The sequence below is a fragment of the Physella acuta genome, unplaced genomic scaffold (assembly GCF_028476545.2).
Source record: "Physella acuta isolate Inbredline_101_S28 unplaced genomic scaffold, ASM2847654v3 ptg002110l, whole genome shotgun sequence".
In the NCBI taxonomy this organism is placed as follows: Eukaryota; Metazoa; Mollusca; class Gastropoda; family Physidae; genus Physella; species Physella acuta.
In genome coordinates, this window is record NW_026733611.1 from 47,222 (window position 1) to 73,055 (window position 25,834).

General features: G+C 37.7%; 2 protein-coding genes across 3 annotated transcripts in view; one reads left to right on the forward strand and one right to left on the reverse strand.

Moving 5' to 3' along the window:
- LOC131932203 (uncharacterized) overlaps window positions 1-14,064 on the forward strand; it is a 30,160-nt gene extending 16,096 nt beyond the window's left edge. Inside the window, exons 11-26 of the mRNA XM_059289083.1 lie at window positions 538-819; window positions 1,387-1,590; window positions 2,124-2,258; window positions 3,177-3,286; window positions 3,906-4,009; window positions 5,089-5,213; window positions 6,319-6,448; window positions 6,675-6,808; window positions 7,499-7,627; window positions 8,452-8,622; window positions 9,554-9,685; window positions 10,743-10,925; window positions 11,825-11,924; window positions 12,343-12,429; window positions 13,301-13,400; window positions 13,831-14,064. Of these exons, the coding sequence (XP_059145066.1) occupies window positions 538-819; window positions 1,387-1,590; window positions 2,124-2,258; window positions 3,177-3,286; window positions 3,906-4,009; window positions 5,089-5,213; window positions 6,319-6,448; window positions 6,675-6,808; window positions 7,499-7,627; window positions 8,452-8,622; window positions 9,554-9,685; window positions 10,743-10,925; window positions 11,825-11,924; window positions 12,343-12,429; window positions 13,301-13,400; window positions 13,831-14,025 (2,321 nt within the window). The 3' untranslated portion in view covers window positions 14,026-14,064. The remainder of the gene's footprint in view (window positions 1-537; window positions 820-1,386; window positions 1,591-2,123; window positions 2,259-3,176; window positions 3,287-3,905; window positions 4,010-5,088; window positions 5,214-6,318; window positions 6,449-6,674; window positions 6,809-7,498; window positions 7,628-8,451; window positions 8,623-9,553; window positions 9,686-10,742; window positions 10,926-11,824; window positions 11,925-12,342; window positions 12,430-13,300; window positions 13,401-13,830) is intronic.
- A 2,821-nt stretch (window positions 14,065-16,885) lies between these two features.
- Window positions 16,886-25,744, reverse strand: LOC131932199 (uncharacterized). 2 transcript variants are annotated; one of them, XM_059289078.1, is made up of 6 exons: window positions 25,677-25,744; window positions 25,194-25,269; window positions 24,845-25,050; window positions 21,385-21,598; window positions 19,545-19,613; window positions 16,886-17,826 (listed from the first exon to the last, which is right to left on the reverse strand). In XM_059289078.1, exons 2-6 carry the CDS (start codon window positions 25,249-25,251, stop codon window positions 17,750-17,752), a joined length of 624 nt encoding a protein of 207 aa, XP_059145061.1. In that variant the 5' UTR covers window positions 25,252-25,269; window positions 25,677-25,744; the 3' UTR covers window positions 16,886-17,749. The 2 variants fall into 2 exon arrangements, with proteins under 2 accessions (XP_059145061.1, XP_059145062.1); XM_059289079.1 differs by having other exon boundaries at window positions 25,648-25,722.
- Between the last annotated feature and the right edge of the window lie 90 nt (window positions 25,745-25,834).

A 25,834-nucleotide genomic window follows, 5' to 3' on the forward strand; every position in this document is an offset into this window, starting at 1 on the left:
TTCCCGAACGTGAGTCAGGTACCCACCAGAGCTGGATGGACTCAGGGACGTCTTACTGACTTGAGCCCGGGATCCGAACCCAAGACATTCGAATTAACAGCTCTGTAAATAACAGATCCCCATTCCTATATTTTTTTGTAATTTATCATTACAAAAGGGCTCGTAAGTAGATCACCAACTTCTCGTTCTCATACTTGCCATCTAAGTATTCAAAACAAGTGTGAATATTTTTTTATTAAATCAAAAATGTTATTTCAGCTTTTGTTATTTAAAAATAAGTATTTTAAAATCTTGAATCGAGGTCTTTAAACAAAAAGCCTCCGCATTTTATGTCATTAATGGTGATCAGGTTCAAAGCAGCTCAGTTCGAAAATATATACATCTCCCTGGCTAACGAGATTTCAAATTTTAAGCGAGAGAGACCGAGACTTACAAGCCCTATTGTATTCTCAAAATAATCACGTATGAAACAAATAAAACAGTTACATGTGTTATCTCAAACGACTGTTGTCGTGTACACGTGTGTTTATGTTGCAGCTAACACCGACATCCCCTGGCCTGACACGCAAATAATCCTCTACGGCACCGCCAAATGCCCGACTGGTTTCGATCCCGAGCCAGCGATTCTGCCTCTATCGGGCACCTATAGACTAACACAGCAGTTTGTCCCTGAACGGTACCCCTACGTAAACGGCTCGACCAACTTGTATCTGTGTAAAAAGTCAACTCCAGTCAACTCAGATGACGTCAACTGGAAATCTTGGCCCAGGGGAGGCCAATACTGCTTTGTCAAACCTCTGGGACAAGATTGTGGGGGAGGTAATTCTACGTATTTTATAGTAACGTTTTACTTAGATTAAATATTATCAAAAAGATTGTTTTAAAATGGAATTTTTTTCAGGTATATTATTAAAACGTTGATACTTTGCATAATATCAGTGGAACGGCGTGGTCGATTTGGTAAAGTTCATGGTTGCTCAACCTAAAAGTCCAGGGACAACAACCCATCTTGGAGAGACACTTCAAACTGACACGTAGTATTAAATTGTGTTGTAGGGAATCCTTTCCAAAACTAGAATTAAGAGCGAAGAAGAAGAAGAATGAAGAAGAAAAAGGACACAACTATATCTTTACTTGTTATTAAAGGAACTAAATAAGTTTTATTTATTTATTTTATAGTGTATGTAGAAGCTTATTATTAGAAAGGCTTTTAAATATTATTTTTTAAAATATCCAGTAATTATCCAACATTCGAATCAATATCTAAAATTGGGAGAGCAAATTATTATATTCAGTTTACCCTAATTCGAAATACTCCTACAGTAACTTTAGACCAGCGCTATACTAACATGTTAACAACATCATTTACTTACTTCACGTCTACAGTGTTTGAGAACGGAGCCATCCAGTTTGAAACTTTGAATATTAGCGAGCCTGTAGGAGACGTGGGTAACGTGACGGTAGACGGCAGGATGGTGACCATTAACTACTGCTGTAGAAACAGGGATCATTGGGGGCTCGTCATGGATCTGCCCAACGCGGATCCGTTTAATTTGGTGGCTAGATATCAGAGGTGTCCTGTAGTTAGAGGTGAGTGGTTTGGTGGTTAGGTGTCAGATGTGTCCTGTAGTTAGAGGTGAGTGTTTGGTGGCTAGGTATTAGAGGTGTCATGTAGTTAGAGGTGTTTTGGTGGTTAGGTATCAGAGTGATTGTGTGAAGAAATTAATAAATTAAAGGTAGTTTTTTTTTAAATATATAATAATTTACGCACACACAAACACATGCAGGCACATATACAATCAGGCACACATACATGAACGCAGACACACATATATGCACCTCAACACATACGTACACACAATAACAAAAAAAAATGAACACATATAGATACAAACAGGTACACGTTAACTTAACACACAAGCACATACACACCTTAGTACACACACCCTAAGGTAGACGTGCTCAAGCACACCCATATATAAACACATCCACACAAGAACAACCACAAATAGACACTCACACAACCATAACCACAGTCAGAGACACAAAAAACACGTCAACAGTTAGACACACACACGCACACTTACAACCACCAAAGACCAATCACCTGTTGACTTCCCCAGGTATGAAGGGCACCAACTCCCAGCTCACCTTCTGGACGAGTAGTTCCCGTTCTTTTGGTCCCAACCCACCTTTGAGCTTCTTCTACGCCCAGAATTTCATTCATTACCAATGTAACTATAAGCCTCCCGTGTATGGTAAGTACACACAGGTATACTAATCATTCAACCTGAAACACAGCTGCAGTGGCGTAGCCAGGATCGTCTCAAGGGGGGGGGGGGGGGTTTACAATTTTTACCCGGTGACAAACTTTCGATTTGCACCCCCCCCCCTCAAACTTTCGATTTGCACCCCCCTCAAACTTTCGATTTGCACCCCCCCCCCCCCCTCCAACTTTCTATTTGCACCCCCTCATACTTTATATATATATATATATACCAAGGGGTCTATGGGAGGGTTATGACCCCCCTAACCCCCCTGCCTACGCCACTGCACAGTTGAGCTACACTTTGAATAAATTTAATTAAACCATAATAATTGGTAATCATTAGGAGTGTGATTACTTTCAATATTAAGCCGGCTTTAAGTTTACTAAATAAATAGTATGCTTAGGTTTAGTATATATCCTATGCTATTGATAGAGTTATTTTCTTTACATTTAAACATTATTTCCACCCTAGTTATTTCCCTCGATAAAATATACAGTATTGAGCTAATATTTAATTTTTGGTAAAAATCTTCTAAACAAAATATCGAGAGTATAAAGGACAAACTCAGTATGTCCACTTTTTTTTGTGATTGATGTAAATTTATACTTATATTGTAAATAATAAAAGCTCCAAGAACACTCATGTTCAATGTCATAAAAGTAGAATGCTAATATTTTATGAGTGTTTAAACATAATATTTTGCACTATTTTAGTATTGAAATGAGATGTATAAACTAATTTTTCTCGAGATTATTTTTTTGTGTGGACATACTGCAGTTGTCCTCTACACCCTCGATATTTTGAACGTTTATAGTTGAACATATGCTATGAGGGTGTATAGTCGAAATATAAATTTCACATTGTCTCATATCACTGGAGTAACGATCGCACAATATTCTACTGCAGGTTGTAGCGAGACGTACACACTTAACTCGACCACTCGATCTGTCACCGTCACTACACCTGGGTTCGAAACCAGTAGAGAACCAAACAGAAGATGCTTTTACAGTTTTAATGTACGTTCTACATATAAGCATATCTTTGCTATTTCGTGTCAAGGGAAATAACACAGCTAATTGTTTTGGTCATATTCGTTTCTTTGGTTATATCCCTTTAATTAAGTATGGGGGAAACTGCTCAATAGCCTAGATGTTTATATAAAAGTCTGCAGGTAAATGGAGAGGTTGAGGGTAGAGGAAAAATACAGCGTGGTCGTGTGGTTGAGCTATCGAGTGCTAACCTGAAGGTTTGACTTCGGATCCAAGCCCGCGTCTACCCAGCTCTGATGGGTACCTGACTCATGTTAGGGTAACTAGGGCGGTTAGGCGTAGTCCTGACCACATTATCCCCGTGCCTAGGTATTTGAATCAGTTGAACTCTACTTCATCTGCCCCGTGTGACTTGGTCATGAACGGCAAAATATGACGATTAAGTGGAGGAAAGGATGGGCGCGGATGGGGGGGGGGGGGTGTCCGATTTTTTACTAACAAATTATCAATATGGGATTAAAACTGGCAAAATGAAAAGCTATGAAAGGAATTTTACTTGTTTAATATCATGCCGTCTTGTATGCAAAAGTTAAATATTAATCCTGCTTGTCTTGTTGAGATTTTTTTTCTTTTTCAAAACGTACAGGTACCAGCCCAATCCAGACTGAGGCTGACCTTGAACCAGTTTTACACATCCAGTAATGATGAATTTCTCATTAAGCGTTTCCATCAGTGGCAGAATCCGTACAGGTAAGTTCTAGTTCACGTGACAACATTGGTGGGACCCCTACAGGTTAGTTCTAGTTCACGTGACAACATTGGTGGGACCCGTACAGGTAAGTTCTAGTTCACGTGACAACATTGGTGGGACCCCTACAGGTTAGTTCTAGTTCACGTGACAACATTGGTGGGACCCCTACAGGTTAGTTCTAGTTCACGTGACAACATTGGTGGGACCCGTACAGGTAAGTTCTAGTTCACGTGACAACATTGGTGGGACCCGTACAGGTAAGTTCTAGGTCAGGTGTCAACATAGATGGGACAGTACAGGTAAGTTCTAGTTCATGTGACAACATTGGTAGGACCCGTACAGGTAAGTTCTAGGTCAGGTGTCAACATAGATGGGGCAGTACAGGTAAGTTCTAGTTCACGTGACAACATTGGTGGGACCCGTATAGGTCAAATTTGAAGTCACTTATTGACTTTAAAGTCAAATGAGGAGTAATTTTTTTGTTAAGCGCCATATACATTATGATGGATGAGAAAAATACCCCGTTAAAATTGCTCAAGCGAAAGGAATTCTCTTCAATGACTAGTCATCTCGACTAATTCCAAACATAGCAATTTAATAAAGTCAGGATTATTCGCTCACAAACAGACGTTGTTTATTTCATACATTTTTGTTTACATGGAGGGGGGGGCACTTAAACTATCGATGGGTGGGCTTACGATTCCGTGGGGGTGGGGGCGGAAACTGGTTAAAGTAGGCCCTATATTTTTTCTGTTTAAAATGTATAATTTTTTTTTTTATTCAGAATGTGGACTTGCTTGGGGTGGGTGGAGGGGTTTGGGCGTGGGATCTATTGCCACACCCGTGGAGCTCCCCCTCCCCCCTTAAGAAATTCTACTGCCACTCCCCCCCCCTGAACGAAATTGAATTTATATAGAAAGTATATACTTTTAACTGTGTCCAACCCCCCCCCCCCCACCCCAATTTTGTAGTGTTTTCGGAAGAAACACTGCCCACTGATATATCATTAACCTTGTTAGTTTTCCCCACAAAACGCTTCCATCTTATCTTGTTAGTTTTGTATCTTACCTTGTACCAGCATGACACGTGACAACCTGGTGTACCAGCTGGTCAGCGAGGGCAACTACCTTTCCCTTCAGTACTGGTCGTCTTGGGAGTCCGCCACCAACAAGGGAGTCAACTTCACCGTGGACGTGGTCCTGGGTAGGTTGTGAACACACGGACACGCCCTAGTGGTAATCTCATGAGTCTTGCAACATAGAAGTCAAACTACCACAAACGGTTACAAAACACAAGTCTAAGTAACACAAAGACTGGTTAACACTTCTATTTCTTCTTCTTCGTTCTTAATTTTTAGTGTTGGAGGGGATCGAGCCTTATCTGACAGAGGGTTTGAACTCGAGACTTTATCGAATTTAACAATCATGATCTTTGCCGAATCGACCACGCCTCCAACACAACTAGTCTGCCTGTCAACTGGGTATGCGCCATTGAGTCCATTGACTCCGATTTCAGCCTGCTTTTCTATTTTTGGATTTGCTTCCATAGCCTTTGTCCCACCAAGAACAATATACAAGGCAGCAATTGTTTGATTGTGGAGTTGTCTCTCCTAGAAGACTGGCTGTCCCCAGCTAACGAGCCTCATCTGCCCGAGGGTTCGAACTCGAGACTTTTCTAAAAAGAGTTGAATACTATCTACACAAACACGGGCTATTCAACATACTAAAACAAAATGGTACACGAAACTAAGCTACAGTGGTTATGGAACTTTAGTATACACTAATCATGTAGAAGTAACGTACATGTCTGAGGCGCTCAAACAAGCTATTACAGAACTTTTTTATACCCGTACACAATCAAACACAAACCGGACTATTATCACGTGATTACAGACAGCTTAAAACACGAAGGGTGAACACTAGGGGGCGGGGCAGGTCACTACGTACAAACAACATCCACCCCACATCCGATTCACTCATCTACTTCACGGTAAAACAACTTTTTAAATAAACACCCAATTTTATAATACTTTTTATAAAGTATAGAGCATTTATATAGAGCAAATTTATAGAGCATTCTAACTTATTTTTCGTATATACCTATATCATAGACTCAAACTTGAAAAATACATTGCTAAAGTCGAATAACTTTTATTTTTTAAACCCAATGATACAATATATTAAATATTGTTATCAATAGAGGCAGACATTAGTGAATAGAGGCAGACAAAAGTGAATAAAGGCAGACAAAAGTAGAATCAACGTATTTCGTGATTAACTTTTCATGATCTGGGAACGTCTTCTTTCAGCCGAGGAGATGTGTTACGATGTGGCGACAAAAGGGGCAGACTACTACGGTGAGAAATCTGTTACAGAAACTTTCGAGCCTTGCGTCCCTTGGGAGAAAGCCACATCTTGTGATGACTTCCCCTTTGATGGGTAGGTGGCAGTAGCAAATGTATTACTGTCATATATAATCATATTAGAGTCGTAGAATTTATTTTGTTCATAAATACATATTTCAAATTTATTAAAACCTATCACTATGTAGTGACTAATAAGCAAATACAAATATTTTAATTCACACACTAAGATTTAAAAAAATAAATTATAAATACTTAATTCACATTTTAATAGTTTAAAAATTATTTTATTTTATCACCAGTTTAAACGGGATTTCCCTGTTAGAAAGCGGAAGTAGCTGTAGAAACCCCGGCGGGTCCCTCCTTCAGCCTTGGTGTTATACTTTTGTCAGGGGCAGCGTTTGTCATAAACGTTATTGTGACGTCTGCAATATTCGTAAGTCATTCACAATCTGCTGATAGGATATTACAGCAACAACAAATTAATATTAAATTTAAATTTTACGTAAAACGAAGCCAAACAGAACTCATCTTGACAAGCACATTTGGAAATTTTTATTTTGAAAGTCCGTAAGAGGGGGGGGGGGTTATAAACTGAGTTGACACACCCGACATATTTACCCCACTGGACAGGCAACAGCGAGTAAGATGCAAGCCCAAGACGACAGAAGAAAAAATAAAGAAATTTCTTTTTCGAACCAAGCGTCCATGTAGCAACGAAGTAGAGTTCATCTGTCTCCATGTTCTCGCCATGAAAAGAGATAGTGTGGTCAGGAATATTCCCCAGCCGCCTTTACTTTCCTTAACATAAGTCAGGTATCCATCACAACAGGTGGATTCAAACTCGAGACTCTCGGGTTGGCAGTCGGATGCTAATACCATTCCACTTTACCGTCCCATACATGACAAGCAAGAAACTAATTTAAAGTGATATTATTTGTAAATACACATCCGACCTTGGGATAACAATACATAAACACACATGATTAGACTCAACTCACAGACACACTACCACTGTGTTCAAAACTTTTCTAAACTAACCTTCAAATGGCCCGTAACATAAATTATTTGTGTGGAAAAAATGTAAATAATTGATGACTTATATTTCTGTCTACGGAAAATCCAGAATCACCAAAAGACGTACTCCTGACCTGCTCTACACTGAATGCAACAGTCCCAGACTTCTGTGAAACTGCCGTGGAACGGTTCGCTTGTTTTCAGACTTGCGGCTTTTCACAGCAGATTTATACACCAGGTAATGAATAATACAGGAATATACATTTTCTCAGCAGATTCATAACTAGGTAATTCACAATACAGGAGTATAACTTTTCTCAGCAGATTTATATACCAGGTAATTCACAATGCAGAGATTATCCATTTGTATCGAGCATATTGCCCGTCTATTGGTTGATGCAAGGTGTTTAGGTTAACGATGTAAAATGATAGAGGGGGTTGGGGGGGGGGAACTAACCATTGCTTCTGTGAATAAGTAGGATGCACAGAGCAGTTTCCTGGTATCTGATTCTTACGAGACGTATGACCCAATGAGTGTAGGCTAGTTAATTTCGGGTTAAGCCCCTAGAGACCACATAATGCCACAGCCACAATCACATAGCAAATGCTGTTGGATGGATGCCCACAATCACAATCACACAGCTAGTAATGCTGGATTGATAACCACAATCACAATCACACAGCTAGAACTGCTGGATTGATAACCGCAATCACAATCACACAGCTAGTACTGCTGAGTTGATAACCACAATCACAATCACACAGCTAGTACTGCTGGATTGATAAACACAATCACAATCACACAGCTAGTACTGCTGGATCCGTTTCTGTCACATACATAGCACTGTTCACGTTAGTAATATTTTTAGTTATTTGCATTTACATCTCAGACTAAAAAGAAGAGTTCGCTCATTTAAATCAGAGATTACCGCATTCTAAATTGTTCTGTCTGTATTAATAGAATGCAGTTATCAGTATCTGATGTTCTGCTTTCCTTGTTTCAGTGTTAACTTATATATCGAATTATCTTGAGCTAGTTGCAATGATTCAATGATTTGACAGCCACATGCAGCCCACCCATCCTACCATCTGATGTGTACACCGCTGGAGGATTGAAGAGTGTGTACAAGGAAGGGGAGGTCATCAACGTCACTTGTACAACTTCCGGTTCTTTAGTCAACATCATCAGATGTACCAAAACTGGATGGTCGGGCCAAGCTCTTGCTTGTGACGGTATGATACAGTCAGTTCGTTCTTCTTCTTCGTTCTTAATTTTAGTGTTGGAAGGGATCCCCCTACAACACAATTAAGTAGACGTGTCAACTGGTTATAGCTTTAGTCCAACCTAGAACAAACTACAAGGCAGCAGTTGTTTGATTGCTAGAAAAGTGGCTGTCCCCAGCTAACGAGCCTCATCTGCCCGAGGGTTCGAACTCGAGACTTTTCGGTTTAGCATCCATGAACTTTACCGACTCGACTACGCCGACCCCATACAATCAGTTTATTTGTTCGCTATTTTTTTTGCGGCTAATTGTGCATGGTAATTATTAATTATTAATATTCGTAGTTGTCGGGTGGTTACGCGCATGTTTGCTACCCCGAAAGTTCCTCATACAAGTCCACGGATAGATGAGGCTCGTCAGCTGGAGCTAACAATCTATCTAGGAGAGGAAACTAAACATAAAATATAAACAGGAGCCAGTAAGGCGAAATGATTACCAACTTCGGTTTCCATTAAGCAGTTCAGGCAACAATGTTGATCAAAAGTTATACGGGTAAAATCATGTTTCTTGAGTACATGTCTGTACACTGTAGTGAGGCAAGTGGGGGGGGGGGGGGGGTCTGATGCATGAGCAACATCTGGCTCTTATCAACTTAAATGTTCAGGTTTCTGCTTGGATTTTCCAATGCGCAACCCTCCAATGGCCTCTTATCTAAGGAGCTAATAACCTGTTTATAGAACGTCATAATTGTTTTTCAATTTAAGTTTGATCGGTTTTTCCTTTAATGTTCTTAACTATTTAGCGAAGATTATAATATTCAAGATAAGTATGTAGTTTGCCAGGCTTAAGACCTAATCAGCTGTGACAAGATTAATGCTGGACAGTAGGGATTAACGAGCTCGAGCTAGTGTTCGATTGAAGCAAGTTTTTTTTTCTCTCAGTGTCAGACACCTGCTACGATAAAATCCCCAACTGCCAGAACGTCCTGACGTCATTCCCAGAGTTCTGTACTGACCCCAGGTCTGCCACGTCTGGTGAGATGTACTGCAAGAGGTCATGTGGTCACTGTCCAGGTAAGTTGTCTCACAAGGTCATGTGGTCACTGCCCAGGTAAGATGTACTGCAAGAGGTCATGTGGTCACTGCCCAGGTAAGATGTACTGCAAGAGGTCATGTGGTCACTGCCCAGGTAAGATGTGTTACAAGGTCATATGGTCACTGGCCAGGTAAGATGTGTGACAAGGTCATGTGGTCACTGCCCAGGTAAGATATGTCACAAGGTCATGTGGTCACTGCCCAGGTAAGATATGTCACAAGGTCATGTGGTCACTGCCCAGGTAAGATATGTCACAAGGTCATGTGGTCACTGCCCAGGTAAGATGTGTTACAAGGTCATGTGGTCACTGCCCAGGTAAGATGTGTCACAAGGTCATGTGGTCACTGCCCAGGTAAGATATGTCACAAGGTCATGTGGTCACTGCCCAGGTAAGATATGTCACAAGGTCATGTGGTCACTGCCCAGGTAAGATATGTCACAAGGTCATGTGGTCACTGCCCAGGTAAGATGTGTTACAAGGTCATGTGGTCACTGCCCAGGTAAGATGTGTCAAGGTCATGTGGTCACTGCCCAGGTAAGATATGTCACAAGGTCATGTGGTCACTGCCCAGGTAAGATGTGTCACAAGGTCATGTGGTCACTGCCCAGGTAAGATATGTCACAATGTCATGTGGTCACTGCCCAGGTAAGATATGTCACAAGGTCATGTGGTCACTGCCCAGGTAAGATGTGTCAAAAGGTCATGTGGTCACTGCTCAGGTAAGAAAAAAAGCTGACAGGTAATGCATATATTCGTATAATAAACCTGTCAGTATATTTTACACAATTATTTCTGATCTAGTGGAAGTACAGTCGATAAATACCTCATTACATAGAGATTTTAAATGCGTGGATGGCAAATATAGTCAGTTTTATTACTATCGTTATGGTACAGGCTATAAAAAAGTATTTGACTTTGAAAAGGGTTTGGATTTATTAAGGTGGTTTTTTTTTTCATGTTGATGCAGATATGCAACGAAAATATATTTAATCTGATTGTACATATTATTTTCAATATTTTGTATAATTTTGTAGGAGACAACCAGTGCTCTGATCCTGTAGGGATAACTTACACTCGAACATCTGAATCAGCTGTCATCTCCCCTGGTCAATCAATGACCTTCGAATGTCAAGATCATTTGTATCACGTGGGTGGTGACCTGCACAGGGCGTGTTCCACTTCCGGTACCTTGCTGGGATCAGAGCCAGTGTGTCTGGGTAGGTTTATTTAACTCTAGAACAATCCATGCACCATCCTGGAAGAGACTTGCTGTTTGAAAATTTGAAGAGTTGAAATTAATGTTTTGGGAGGTCATGTTAGTATAAACTATAACAAACAGCCTGGGTGTGTTATTTGTTATTGTTGACTGGGTAGCCGAATCTGATTGGTAACTGTAGACGTGAAAATAGAATAAAGCGTTGAAAAATTATTACGTATGGGTGTAGAGAATAAATGGACAGAGGGACGGTGATGGAAGCAGAGAGAGAGAGAGAGAGAGGGAGAGAGAGAGAGAGGGAGTTGGAATGAGGATAATTATGACATCACCTTGTAGAGACGGGGCAGGGGGGAAAAGGGTGTAGGACTGTCATTATTTAGTCAGGTTTTCTAAAAGGCGCAAATGCTTAATTTTTACTGCTTAATCTGGTATAGGAAGCGACGGTACGGGGGTAGGATTATCTAGTTGAGTTTTAAACTTGATTACGCTGCTAAAAACATTTCCCAAAGTAGAGATTTGTAAATAAGTTACAAAAGGCTGTTGTAAGAAGTTATGCTGTTATGTTGTTTAAGGTCTGGTTTTGTTGGGAATTGGAATAATTTGTTAATGAGGATTGAAAGGTTATAAAGGGGACGATACTTTTTAATTCAGTAAATATAAATAGTATTAAAAATAATATAAACATATATAGGGAATATATATATATATATATATATATATATATATATATATATATATATATATATATATATATATATATATATATATATATATATATATATATATATAATAAAAACACATTGTATCCTTAGTTGGAAAAATAATGCTATCGTTTAATAATGCAAAATCAAATGTTACTATCCATGTGAAAAGCTGTAAATGAAACTTCTCTATACCTAGCTACCCCAGTGCCTGTTGATATACATCTTGAAAAAGTTAGGTCACGGAAGGCAACACTTAAGCAAAATTTGGCATTTTTATTGGACGTGGATGGCTACAGGCTAGTAATTTCTTATTACTGATTCGTGGCTTTCTTTATTCATGTTTCCTGATCACTTAATATGTTAGCTTTCTTGAAATGTTTGCATACTAGCTAAAATATACCGGGAGTGATCCAACCTAAACTTTCTCGAATATCTAATATATAAAGTTCAATTCTGTATGTAACATGTTTGTAAAATAATTGTTTGTAAAATGTTTGTCGTGGATACTTCAATGGATTTAAGTTTTAGATTATTATAGTGCTCATTCTGTTTATCCGTATCAGTGAGGTGTAAAACGTCGAGACTTGTAAAAATCTCGATTTTTTTTTTGCACGATTACAAGACTTTCTCTATACTTCGTATTTACGAGAAAGTAAAAAAATCAATGAATATGTATATGTCTTTTTAAAATGATATTGCAATTTGTTTCAACAGAATTCCTTTTAATGGTAAAGTCACCAGATGGTATTACTATTGTCAGAATTATGGTTTATTGAACTTTATCGTTTTTAGAAGATCTGGGTGAGAAATATTTTATTCTTGTCTAACTAATGTACCTCAACTAATTAAGCAAGGTGCACAACCTAATTACCTCGTAACAAAGTAATTCAGCTGTTTTACATGTTGCTCTCTCTCTCTCTCTCTCTCTCTCTCTCTCTCTCTCTCTCTCTCTCTCTCTCTCTCTCTCTCTCTCTCTCTCTCTCTCTCTCTCTCTCTCTCTCTCTCTCTCTCTTTAGTCTTTCACTTTCTTGACTCTTTTATTTGAAAGATTCGTCTTTAGACCTAACTATCCATTGAGTAGATGAAGTAGAGTTCATATGTTCTTGATCTCGTTATATAAAGGAATAATGTTGTCTGCACGATTACCAGCCGCCTTAACTTCAGTTCGGTACCAATCACAGCTGGGTAGACTAAGAGACCATATTCGATCTCGAGACTTTGAGAAATCAGTCTAACGCTCTACCTCTATACCAAGCTCATTCACTCTTCTAGTTTACCATAATAAAAATATTTTCTATTCACACAGTCTATTACAAGCCTTAAACTTCTTTTTCTTCTTCGTTCTTAATTATTAGTGTTGAAGGGGGTCGAGATTTATCTGCCAGTGGGTTTTAACTCGAGACTTTTTTCGAATTTATCAACCATGAACTTTTTGCCGACTCGACCACGCTTTCAACACAATTAAGCGTTACGTGTCAACTGGTTATGCGCCATTGAGGCCATTGACTCCGATTTCAGCCTGCTTTTCTTTTTGGATTTGCTTCCATAGCCTTTGTCCAACCAAGAACAAACTACAAGGCAGCAGTTGTTTAATTTTGGAGTTAAGCCTTAAACAAATTCTTTGTTCTAAACCTTCACCACTAATTAAATAATACCCCCCCCCCCCCCTCAGTACCACATACACATACGTGGGCTCAAACAGTGTGAGATGCGAGCCAAAATGGAGGAGGACATACAATGTACCTTTAGATAACCAGATTGATGTTTTTGAGGTAAGTTGGCTCATCAAAACTAATTAACTGTTGTTAATTAAGAAAAGAAAACTTTCAACCACGTTTAAGAAAATGACGTATATACAATCTGAATTTTTAAAACTACATATATATATATATATATAGATATATATACATATATATATATATATATATATATATATATATATATATATATATATATATATATATATATATATATATATATGTGTGTGTGTGTGTGTACAAATGTATATATATATATATATATATGTATATATGTATGTATATAAGCCTATATATGTATATAAATAAATATATATATATATATATATATATATATATATATATATATATGTATATATATATTATATATATATATATATATATATTTTATATTAATTTTATATTTTATGTATACATAATAAACTAAATTTGTTTCTGGTACAAGAACGACATTTTTGGCGCCTTTTCTCACGTCTCCACGACGCTTAGCGTCACTGACTGTGACGACGCAGAAGTACAAATCCTCTCATTGCCAGCTATGAACATCTCTTCCACGGATGACCTTAGGTCAGCGACAGGTGACATATTTCAAGGTCGTAAATGTGCGGTACCCTCCCTCGGTCTTAGAGTAGAACCGTGAACATGTTTGATGTTTCTTCTCTTTGGTAAATAAAATTCGTGTAAATATTTTTGGTAATACAGGTATCTTTGTTTTATTTTAATTTTTTTTCCTGTTTAGTTTTGACGAGTTTGTGTTTGATTGAAATGTGCGTAACAAACTGATATGTGGTCGGGGGACTAAGGTGGTTGGATATTAGCGCTTTCAACTACAAACCGGAAAGTCTCGAGTTTGAATCTCGGACTCGAGTCTGTTGGACATTTTTTATTCCACCCAGCCCTGTTAGGTACCTGACTCATTGTTCGGGGACGTATGTATCTTTCTGACCACACTTTCCCCTGTGTGACGAGGTCATTGAAACAGACGAACTCATGGACTTAATTGACTTGACTTAGTCCTCTTTGCTCCTTATGGAAAAATAGTGCCTTAACCATTTCCTTCCATTTCATCCGATTCCCGACTATTAATTTTGCCGTCTTCCAAGACATCCCTGTTGGCTCCAGTTCTTCAAGAAGACTCCGCCTCCAGGTCTGTTTTGGGCGCCCTCTTTTCCGCTTTCCCTGGGGGTTCCACTCAAGCACTTGGCGTGTAACATTTGGGTGAGACTTCCGTAGCGTATGTCCCACCAAGCGCCACTTCCTCCTTCTTATTTGCACACCCATTGGCTCCTGCCTAGCTTTCCTCCATAATTCTATGATCGGCACAAACTCATGGATCAATAGTTTATTTCACTCGCCAACAAGAAAACATGCGCCTGCGTTAACCAACAGCTAGTAAAAACGCTGAGCACAATATTGGCGCATCAATTTCAAATTCATTAATCTAATTATTCATCACCAATTCCTCTTGTTTATTTTAAGTATTTTTTATTTCTGTTAAAAGGCAAATCTATTCTAAAAACATTCGGTTTAATATTTTAAATTTTTTTTTCCTAGAAAGACGCAACTGTCCTAAATATTTGAGCATGGGAAGCCGATTCCATTTAACCCACCCTATGCATACGCCACTGGCGAGCTAGGAGTTTGTAGTTAAAAGTTGTCAGACAAAACGAATTTTTTTTTAGTATTTACAGTAGTACCTCAAAATACGAATTTAATTAGATACGTAGCATTGCTCATATGTCAAATTGCTAGTATCTCAAAGTAATTTTCTCCATTAAAATATCACAAAATGCCACCCAGTTGGTTTTGATACAAGCAAATTGTATATGTAAAAAAAAATATTATTTATAAACATAGTACAGCATAATGCAAAAAAATAATAATAATATGCTTTATGGGAAAAAAATTTGGAAACATTTGGAACTAGCTTTTCAAGTCTATTGCATTGTAATTGTGCAAGAAATCTTATGCACAGACTAACTTGAGTAACTTTACAGTTATGTTGATGAACTTTTATACACAATTATTGTATCAAATTTTTAGTTTCATGTCAACATTTGAACGCTTTCCGGTACACGAAAATGTTACTTATTCTACTTCCGGGTTCTCAAAATTTCGATAACTTGAGTACCGTTAGGTGAACATAATAATACGAGCCGGCCCGCGGCATATCATACGCCGCTATTTAGTTTTTTTTTTTTTTTTCTCTACTTTTCAGTAATTCATAATTTGTGAATTCGACGGTACCAACGCTGCCACTGAAAATATTTTTTTAAAACACTATAAGTAGCACGTTAAGGACCGTACCCCCCCTTCCGTCCCCCCCCCCCCTTCCCTACGTTTAAAATAGTTTCTAACTAAATTATCTGCCCCTAATAGTCGTCACTAAACCCGGCTCTGCTTGTAAAAATTTAGTGAACACAGCTCACTAAGACCATGTAGGGGTGGGGGTGGTAGGGGCGCGTTTACAGCTTGTTTTCTAGCGTCTCCCAGAAGAGAATTATATATATAGACGAGCCGACCCGCGGCATATCATACGCCGCTATTTAGTTTTTGTTATTTCTACTTTTCAGTAATTCATAATGTGTGCGTTCGACAGTACCAACACTGCCACTGAAAATATTTCTTTAAAACACTATAAGTAGCTCGTTAAGGACGATAACCCCCCCCCCTCCGTTACAGTAAACTCCACTTAGTTACCACCCCCTCCCCTACGTTTAAAATCATTTCAAACTAAATTATCTGCCCCTAATAGTCGTCACTAAACCCGGCTCTGCTTGTAAACAGCGTGAACCACAGCTCACCAGACCATGTAGGGGTGGGGTGGTAGGGAGCACGCTTACAGCTTGTTTTCTAGCGTCTCCCAGAAGAGAATTATATATATAAGCCGGCCCGCGGCGTAACATACGCCGCTATTTAGTTGTTTCTAATTTTCAATAATTCGACAGTACCAACGCTGACACTGAAAATATTTCTTTAAAACACTATAAGTAGCTCGTTAAGGACCATAACCCCCCCCCTTCCTCCCCCCCCCTCCCTCCCCCCTACGTTTAAAATCGTTGGCTCTGCTTGTAAACATTTAGAGTGAACACAGCTCACTAAAACCATGTAGGGGTGGGGAGGTAGGGAGAGCGTTTGCAGCTTGTTTTCTAACGGCTCGAAGAGGAGAATTATATATATAGATAGATATTCATATAAAAGTTTTGTAGTGAATGCGCTAGTTTCTGTTTACTATTGAACGATTTTCGGTAGCAAGAACAGATAATGTATTCTAGTTCCGCGTGAACACTATCATTATTTGTACTGTTTTAGTTAGGTAAGGGTAAGGTTATACTGTATTTTATACATTGAGTAGTGCTAATAGGGGGCTATCGATATTTAGAAGTAGTCATTTACTTAGATGAAACCGGCGTCTTTTCCTTCTCTAAGGAGACTAATTAAAATAAGTTACATCATTACAATAAAAATAATCAATTAAAAAAAACACCTTAATTTGCGTTTGCTTTTATTGTTCCGTGTTTGTTTACATTATTATGAACGTGCATCAATATAATATAATAATCAATTTTAAAAGTACGGGATCATTATGTAATAGTTATTACACGTCTGTATATTGAGTTTAGTTTTGGGTAAGTGTGTGAAACCTTTGTTGGACTGTGTGTGGTGGGTTTTGTTTGGAACTCCTATTGGAATGTGTGGGGTGGACTGTGTATTTGGAATAGGTTGAGAAGGCATGAAGACGACGAAAATAATTATAAAAAATATATATAATCGTATTTTAGAAAACCCACAAAAAGACTGTAACAGGTCTTTTAATAATCAAGCATAGTCTAAGCACTCTTAGATGGAACAAAGAATTCTACTGTCATAGCCTTCATACTCCCCAGCTTTCTCCAACGTCCTCCATCTTACACATCTAACCAACGGCAATAAGTCCACTTTCAATTTGTTATGTTATATAAGTAAACCATATTTTTGAGTACATTAGCCAAGATTCTTGCCGTTGACGAAGACTCAGTCAATTTAATTACCCATAACGATTTCTTAGGACAAAATCTAAACGATTAAATTAGTCATCAGACCCAGCTAAACAAGCACGCTATGTTAGAATTGGTTAAACAAACACGTTTCATTACAACCAGATAAACAAACACATGTTTCATGAGAACAACCTAAACAATCAAATGTTTTATGAAACCAAGAGAAATAATGAAAAAATCTAGCTCAACAGCAACGTTATAAGTAGCTAAATTATCACATATTTAATTAAATCACATGTTTCGCTAGACCTAGCTAACGAACAACGTATTAAGCAGCTAAATTACCACATTTTTGATTAGATAGCTGAACAGCCACACGTTCGACTAAAACCAGTCTTTGTTTAGTAGTTCTATAGACTTGACAAGTGCGTGCATTAGTCCAATACACATAATGATTGGATCTGTAGAAAAAAATACAATGTTTATATATCTATATTTTCTTAATTAGCGCATTTTAAAGGAATCATTTTTAAGTTAGTTAAACATCTAATGATGTGCATCGCTTGAAGTTTGAAACAAATCAGTCCGGCAGAAGTGGAATTTTTTTTAGAAAATAAATTTGGTAAAGTACTACTTTCTGTCACCGAAAATCACCCAAAATTGGACGCAATCAAGAAAATAAGATCTGTAACTAAACTTTAGTTTATCTAACAGAAATGGTTCTTGTAGTATATATATTTTATAAGGGTAACGGAGGTCACTAAACATTTGAAAGTAATCCAAGTGCATGATCTTATACTTATGTTTGAAAATCAGTCTACATAAGTGAAACAATATTCAGGTCAATAAGTTCCTAGGAAACAGAGCAACGTACCACTTCCGCTTAAATAAAATCGCACTAAAGTTGAAAGGAACATTCAAATGCAATATAATACTTATATTTGGAAATATGTCAGCTTAGCTTTTATAGTACTCAAGTTCAGTGGCGTAGCGAGGTCGTGTGTCACCCGGTGCGGCACTTAATGGTGTCACCCCCAGAGGCGTGGCGACCCTTCCCGAGGACAAACTTTCAATTTCGATTGGCACCCCCCATCCCCCCCCCCTCAAACTTTCGATTTGCACCCCCCCCCTCAAACAAATTTTTCTCTCTATATTTTGTTTTTTTATTTGCCTTGTTGTCACCCCCTAAATGGTGTCACCCGGTGCGGTCCGCAACCCCCGCCCCCCTCGCTACGCCTCTGCTCAAGTTAACAGCTTTTGAAGGACCCAAAATAGAGTACGTATCAATTACTAACAAAATTAAAAAATTGATTTAATCCTTCTATATGAAATTTTGAGCGATTTCTTGTAACACCCTATGGTCAAACAATGTTCAAAGCCCCGCTGTGGTCAAAACCTGAGTGGTCAAAGCCCTTGTGGCCAAAGCCCTTATGACTAAAGCCCTTGAGGCCAAAACATATGTGACCAAAACCCTTGTGGCCAAAACATGTGTGGCCAAAGCCCTTGTGGCCAAAACATGTGTGGCCAAAGCCCTTGTGGACAAAGCCCTTGTGACTAAAGCCCTTGAGGCCAAAACCTGTGTTGCCAAAGCCCTTGTGGCCAAAACATGTGTGGCCAAAGCCCTAGTGGCCAAAACCTGTGTAGCCAAAGCCCTTGTGGCCAAAACATGTGTGGCCAAAGCCCTTGTGGCCAAAACATGTGTGGCCAAAGCCCTTGTGGACAAAGCCCTTGTGACCAAAGCCCTTGTGGACAAAGCCCTTGTGACTAAAGCCCTTGTGGCCAAAACCTGTGTTGCCAAAGCCCTTGTGGCCAAAACATGTGTGGCCAAAGCCCTAGTGGCCAAAACCTGTGTTGCCAAAGCCCTTGTATCCAAAACATGTGTGGCCAAAGCCCTTGTGGCCAAAACATGTGTGGCCAAAGCCCTTGTGGACAAAGCCCTTGTGACCAAAGCCCTTGTGACCTAAACCCTTGTGACCAAAGCCCTTGAGGCCAAAGCCCATGTGGCCAAACCACATGTGGTCACAACACAAACAACATATTCCTTTTTTAAACAATTATAGAAAAGCACTATATTGGATTAGTGTTCTAAAAATTACAGATACTATGCCAGCCTAAATCAACCATTTGCCATTTTATCAGACAATATAAAACGAACTTTGGCAGACGAAGGTTCACCTACCTGCCTGCAAGTGGAGCTCTCCATCCGTGGTGGCCAACAATTCACTCGTTATTATTATTTTTACTCCCGCTGTAAGCAGATATACATAGGACATGGCACAAATGAAGTTGAAGTAAAAACTCTAGTGAAAAACTAAGACGACAAAACATAATAAACAACATTTCGCTGGCAACATTAGTGGACAATATATTACATTATTTTAAAAGACAATTTGAAAGATGTTATAGACGATTATTCTTATCACAATGTAGCCCTACACATAATATACAACAAACGTAGTCTGACAGTGGAGCTTGATAAATAATGACACCTTTAAAAGATTAATTCAATTTCTATTGAGAAATTCTACACATAATATCTGACTGTTTTAAGCCTGGTACGATATGATGGTGGAAGAGACAAGTTACTTGTAAACAGACAATCAAAACACAGAAACAACCAATGGCCTTTTCGTTCAGGCATTTCATTATACATAATTTTAGAATCTTTAAAATAATTCTTCTAATCTCTAACGTTTAAGCTAAACATTTAGCTTTTAACTTCAATCCATATAAAGGTAGATGTAAATTATGAGTTTCAGGGTAATATTTACTACTGATACTAGTTTGAAAATATGATTTTTTTTCCCCATTAGATAGTTGAGGGCATTTAAGAAAACATCATCTTCGTTACGTGATGATTTTAAGAGACTTAAATTTCAATCAAAAAGTTGTCAATGTTCATTATGTCAAAGGAGAAATGCTTTTGTTCACGAATGTTTACCAACAGTGTCTGTTATATGTTGTTTAGTTACACAATTTAAAGATCCAAACACTATTGTAAGCTGCGGGGTAAAAAAAACGTCTGCCAAGTTTGAAAAAATAAAAATCCTCTACGCCACGATGTATGCTTTTTGTTCTCACGATACTTGACCGAACTTTAATCTTAGTAAAATATGAATACGAATTTTTTTTTTCAATATGTGTATTCCTCCAACTCGTTCATATATTTTTTTATTACTTTACATTTTTACCACACAAATAAAAGATCTAGCCACCGAAGTCTTGTCGGAAAAATCAACATTATTTGAGGTGAGTTGATATTGATATTTGACTAGAATAGCAAAGCTACGGCCACACAAATACAAATCACTCCCACAACCACACACAAATACAAATCACTCCCACAACCACATACAAATACAAAACAGACCACAAACCACTCACACAACCACATATAAAACACAAAACAGATAGAACACAAACCAACTACACAACCACACAACCACACACAAATACAAAACAGAACCACAAACCACTCACACAACCACATATAAAACACAAAACAGATAGACCACAAACCAACTACCAACCACACAAGCACACACAAATACTTAACTGATAGTCCACAAACCACTCACACAACCATACACAAACACAAAACAGATAGACCACAAACCACTCCCACAACCACACACAAACACAAAACAGATAGACCACAAACCACTCACACAACCACACACAAACACAAAACAGATAGACCACAAACCACTCACACAACCACACACAAACACAAAACAGATAGACCACAAACCACTCACACAACCACACACAAACACAAAACAGATAGACCACAAACCACTCCCACAAACACACACAAATACACCCGATAAACATAAAATATAAGCATATAATATACTCTAAGAACTATAAACAGAGCGGAAGCAAGCATTTGTTGTGACGGCATATCAATTTAAGGTCACATATCGTCCAATTAACAGGAGATAGAAAAATGGTGTTGTTTTCTAATAACTGGCTTGAACAAAAAACATGGCTACGCCACTGAGATGATCAGGACTTACCTGGCGGATTTGAAACATCGAAGTATGCGCTGATGTTGTAGGGTATCGGATTATACGGGTTGATTTCGAAGGCTGCTAAACGGTACCACGATTCCGCATACCCGGGACGGAATCTGAATCTCAAAGGGTTGCTTTTATCCTCACAGTAGCAGTGATCGTCGTTACTCAGTTGTCGGCACGCGGTGGAATAACAGTTTCCCGAAAAAAAACATTCCTGAAAACGAAACAACATCACATATGTATATGAATCAATTGATGAAAATTGTATGTATGCTATAGCATACTATGTAGAGTTATTTAAAAGATATTCGTATTTATAACTTGTTTCATAGGTAATTATTTTTTTAACGGTATTCCTCTGCGAATAGTCTCAAAAAAATAATGGAATTTGACATAAAATTGTGCAAATTTTGTGGTTTAAATGTATAGTAAAAGAACTATCTCTTTATATATATATATATATATATATATATATATATATATATATATATATATATATATATATATATATATATATATATATATATATATATATATATATATATATATATATATATATATATATAATAATAATAATATATATATATATATATTCTCTTAAGGATCTCATAAGCTGGCAGCTGATTTGCCTGCTTCCATAGCATGGCATTTCTGATAGTTTTAGGTCTGCGTATTCCAGGGATCGTTCTGAGGCATGAGTTGTTTTCTTTTAATTTGTGGCATTTATTCTCTATGTCTTAGCTGCATATAGTAATAAAATACTTTAAAAAAAAACTTTTTAAAAAACCACGTTTTTCTTGTGGACTAAAAAGTAGAAAATAAATTTTCATACATTTGATGACAAAAAACGTGGGTACGTTCACCATCAAATTTCCCGACCCATTTGCCCGACCCACGTTTTTTGTCATCAAATGTATGAAAATTTATTTTCTACTTTTTAGTCCACAAGAAAAACGTGGTTTTTTAAAAAGTTTTTTTTAAGTATTTTATTTTCTCCTTTTTAGTCCGTTGCTACACATGAAAAACGTGGTTTTTAAAAAAAGTTTTTTATATAGTTTATTTTCTACTTTATCCAATTGTATGACTTGACTAAGTGTTTATAAATACACGGACTAAAAATCTTGAGCGACCAGGATTCGAACCTGGGTTGTCGCAGCCACAACGCGAAGTACTAACCACTATACGATCACGGCCAGCGCGCTCACATCGTTTGGGGCCGAAGTAACTGTGTCAATAGGTCTTCAGTCTTGTCGGTATCTTTAGAAATCATGTCCTCAATTTTATGGTCCTTAGGGCGTAATTAAATTAAGCTAATTACGGTCTCTAATTGCTATTTTTTATGATTGCATCTGAAATTGTTAGGCGAAAGTAACCTGCATGCCTAATTTCAGATCTATAGAGCAATCAGAAGTGGGCTAATTTTCGATGTCAATTTTAACAACAAACACATCCACAAACGCGAAGCTGAGTTAAGAAAAACGTGTTAAAAAGGTCTTACTAGTGTGGTTAAGACTAGTATTTGAATTCTAAGAGTAAGATCTCCAGAACTCCAAACATTATTAGCTGGCTGTTGACTGCTTGTGGCCTGCTCTTACTTATTTGTATGCCTGCTGCTGCCCCGTCTTGCTTAACAACAATAGGGCTGGTAAGTAGGTCTCCAGCCAGTTATATGGCTCACGCAGGTTTTATTAAGCCGTATAACTGGTTGGTGACCTACTCACCAGCCCTATAATCGTCTGGCAATGTAATGTGAGTGCTGATTGTGAAATGACTTTGATAACTTTACTTTTACCACTGTAGATGGTCAGGCCCAGAAAATATTATTTATCATAACAAGTGAGGTACTGTGATATAGGCCTATTTTTTAAAAAAAAGATGTGTATCTGTGTAAATGTCATTCAACCAGTGGCGTAGCGAGGTCGGGTGTCACCCGGTGCGGCACTTAATGGTGTCACCCCCCCAGAGGCATAGAGACCCTTCCCAGGGACAAACTTTCAAATTTTCGATTTGCACCCCCCCCTCAAACTTTCGATTTGCACCCCCCTCCTCGAGTTTTCGATTTGCACCCCCCCCCCCCCCTCAAACTTTCGATTTGCACCCCCCCCTCGAGTTTTTCTCTATATATTTTGCAATTTTTTGCCTTGGTGTCACCCCCCTAAATGGTGTCACCCGGTGCGGTCCGCACCCCCGCCCCCCCCCTCGCTACGCCCCTGCATTCAACAACATTACAATAGCGATGACGAGCAAGATACGTTAACAAGAAAACAGAGAGCAATTGCTATGTTTACATTTCTCCTTACCCACGTTCTAAATATAAAAAAGACTTGTATATTTAGACTGAGATAGCAGTCTCAAGTCATCAAAACAATCAATATAGACTTACGTAGAAATAAAATGGTTACCTAAACCATCAATAAAGACAGATCTAGCAAAATAAAACAAATCAACAATAGACAGATTAAGTAATCAAAAAGTTTAATAAACCATCAATAAAAAAAAAGCACACTATAAAAAATAAACCGGTAGTGATCTCCCCTTAACTTTCTCGAATATTCTTATATAAAATAACAGGTGATGGTAACTCGGGATATAGTTATGATTTTTAATCAAATTCAAATATTTAAACTTTTTAAAATAGAATAGAATCTCATTAAAAAAATTGCGCACCAAGCGAACGCCGAATAAAGATGTGTATAAAAATGCGGAATATTATTAGTACTTTATAAATTCACACGCGTTTTTTGAGAAATCGGAAATAGCGTAAATTAGTGCTTCCGCTCAACTGAAATTACTCAAAATTTGACAGAAGGTAGAGATATAGATCTTTTACTTACATGTGCAATTTCATTTATCTATCTGAAATAGTACTCAAGTGATAGGCTTTAGAAAATTCCAAGTAGAAAAGGTAACACTTCCGTTTATCGGAATTCGCTCAAACGTTGATACGGATCTACGATTTTGATAAAATACTTATATATACAATTTCATCAACCTAGCTGTAACGGTACTCAAGTTATCGTGTTTACACACAGACAGACACACACACACATACACACACAGACATACGGACAAGATTGCAAAATTATGTTTTTCCGTATCAGTGAGGTGTAAAACGTCGAGATTTGCAAAAAATCTCGATTTTTTTTTGCACGATTACAAGACTTTCTCTATACTTCGTATATACGAGAAAATAAAAATTCAACGAAAATTACCAATAAAGTGAGAGCTAGCAAACAAAATAATTAACAAAATCACCATTAAAGACAGATCTAGCAATCAAATAGTCAAAAAAAAAAAAAAGTCAATACAAACAAAGACTAAGACAGCAATCAAATGATTTCCAAAATCATTATTACCATACACCCTTCACATATACTAATCTTATAATCCGTCACAACTTGCAGATTCACCTGCCTATCACATCTGATAATACCTAAGCAATACAACACGCTGAACTCACCGATTGCCAATTAGGCGAATACCGCGAACAATCATTTCTTACGTAACAATGCTCCAAGAAAATCCCGAAGCAACCCCTCCATTTGGAGAAATCGCCCGCGATGTTTCCGTAAATTCGACCTGTGTAGCCACATTTGCTGGAACCTACGCAGTCTCTTTCAAATCCCAGGATTACCATCTTTAAAGGAGCAGCGCTGTGAGTAGAATCTGCAGCAATAAATCATGTTATTATTGGACGACCAAGATTTCCTCTAATTTAGAAATACTACAGTAAGAAAAAATGCGTATTATTGTTACATTAAAACTCCCCCCCCCACCAAATCGTTAAATAATCAAACACTGTTACCTACCTATAAAACATGCGATAAAAAAAAGAAGAATGGAAATTTTAAAGTGATTGCACATCATTTATTCCAGTAGAAGAATCTGCATATAAAAAATGATTAATTATATTTTTTAAAAGTTTGTTAACTGAGATTAATTATAAGTTTGTCATGGAAAACAAATGCGACATAAATTCGTAAAATGTTAGAATTAATAAAAAAATTTAGCATTATAATTTTAACGAAAACTAGATCTAGTTCTAAACAATGTTTAGTTTTGGTCAGTTTAGGTAAAATAATTAGATCTAGATCTAGATATTTAGATCTAGTCTAGACTTCATTGTTTAGTCTCCAACTATGGGCAAATACCTTTATTGATGACTAAGGGTTAACTTGATACATTATTTTGGCTTTATTAGAACTATGTAAAAAACGCTAGCTAATGTCAAAACATTCAGCGAATATAATATAATTAGCATACTTTTATTTTTCACTTAATTTCAAACCTACTTTCTCAAACATGTATTGACACCAGAATGAAAAATCGCCATTTTTGTTTACACACTGACGTTGTGCGCATAAACTCGACAAATGGCGCTATGAGAATCAATTTGGTTCGAGCGTATAAAATCTTCCCATTCTATGGCACACCGCCTTAAACAATGGGA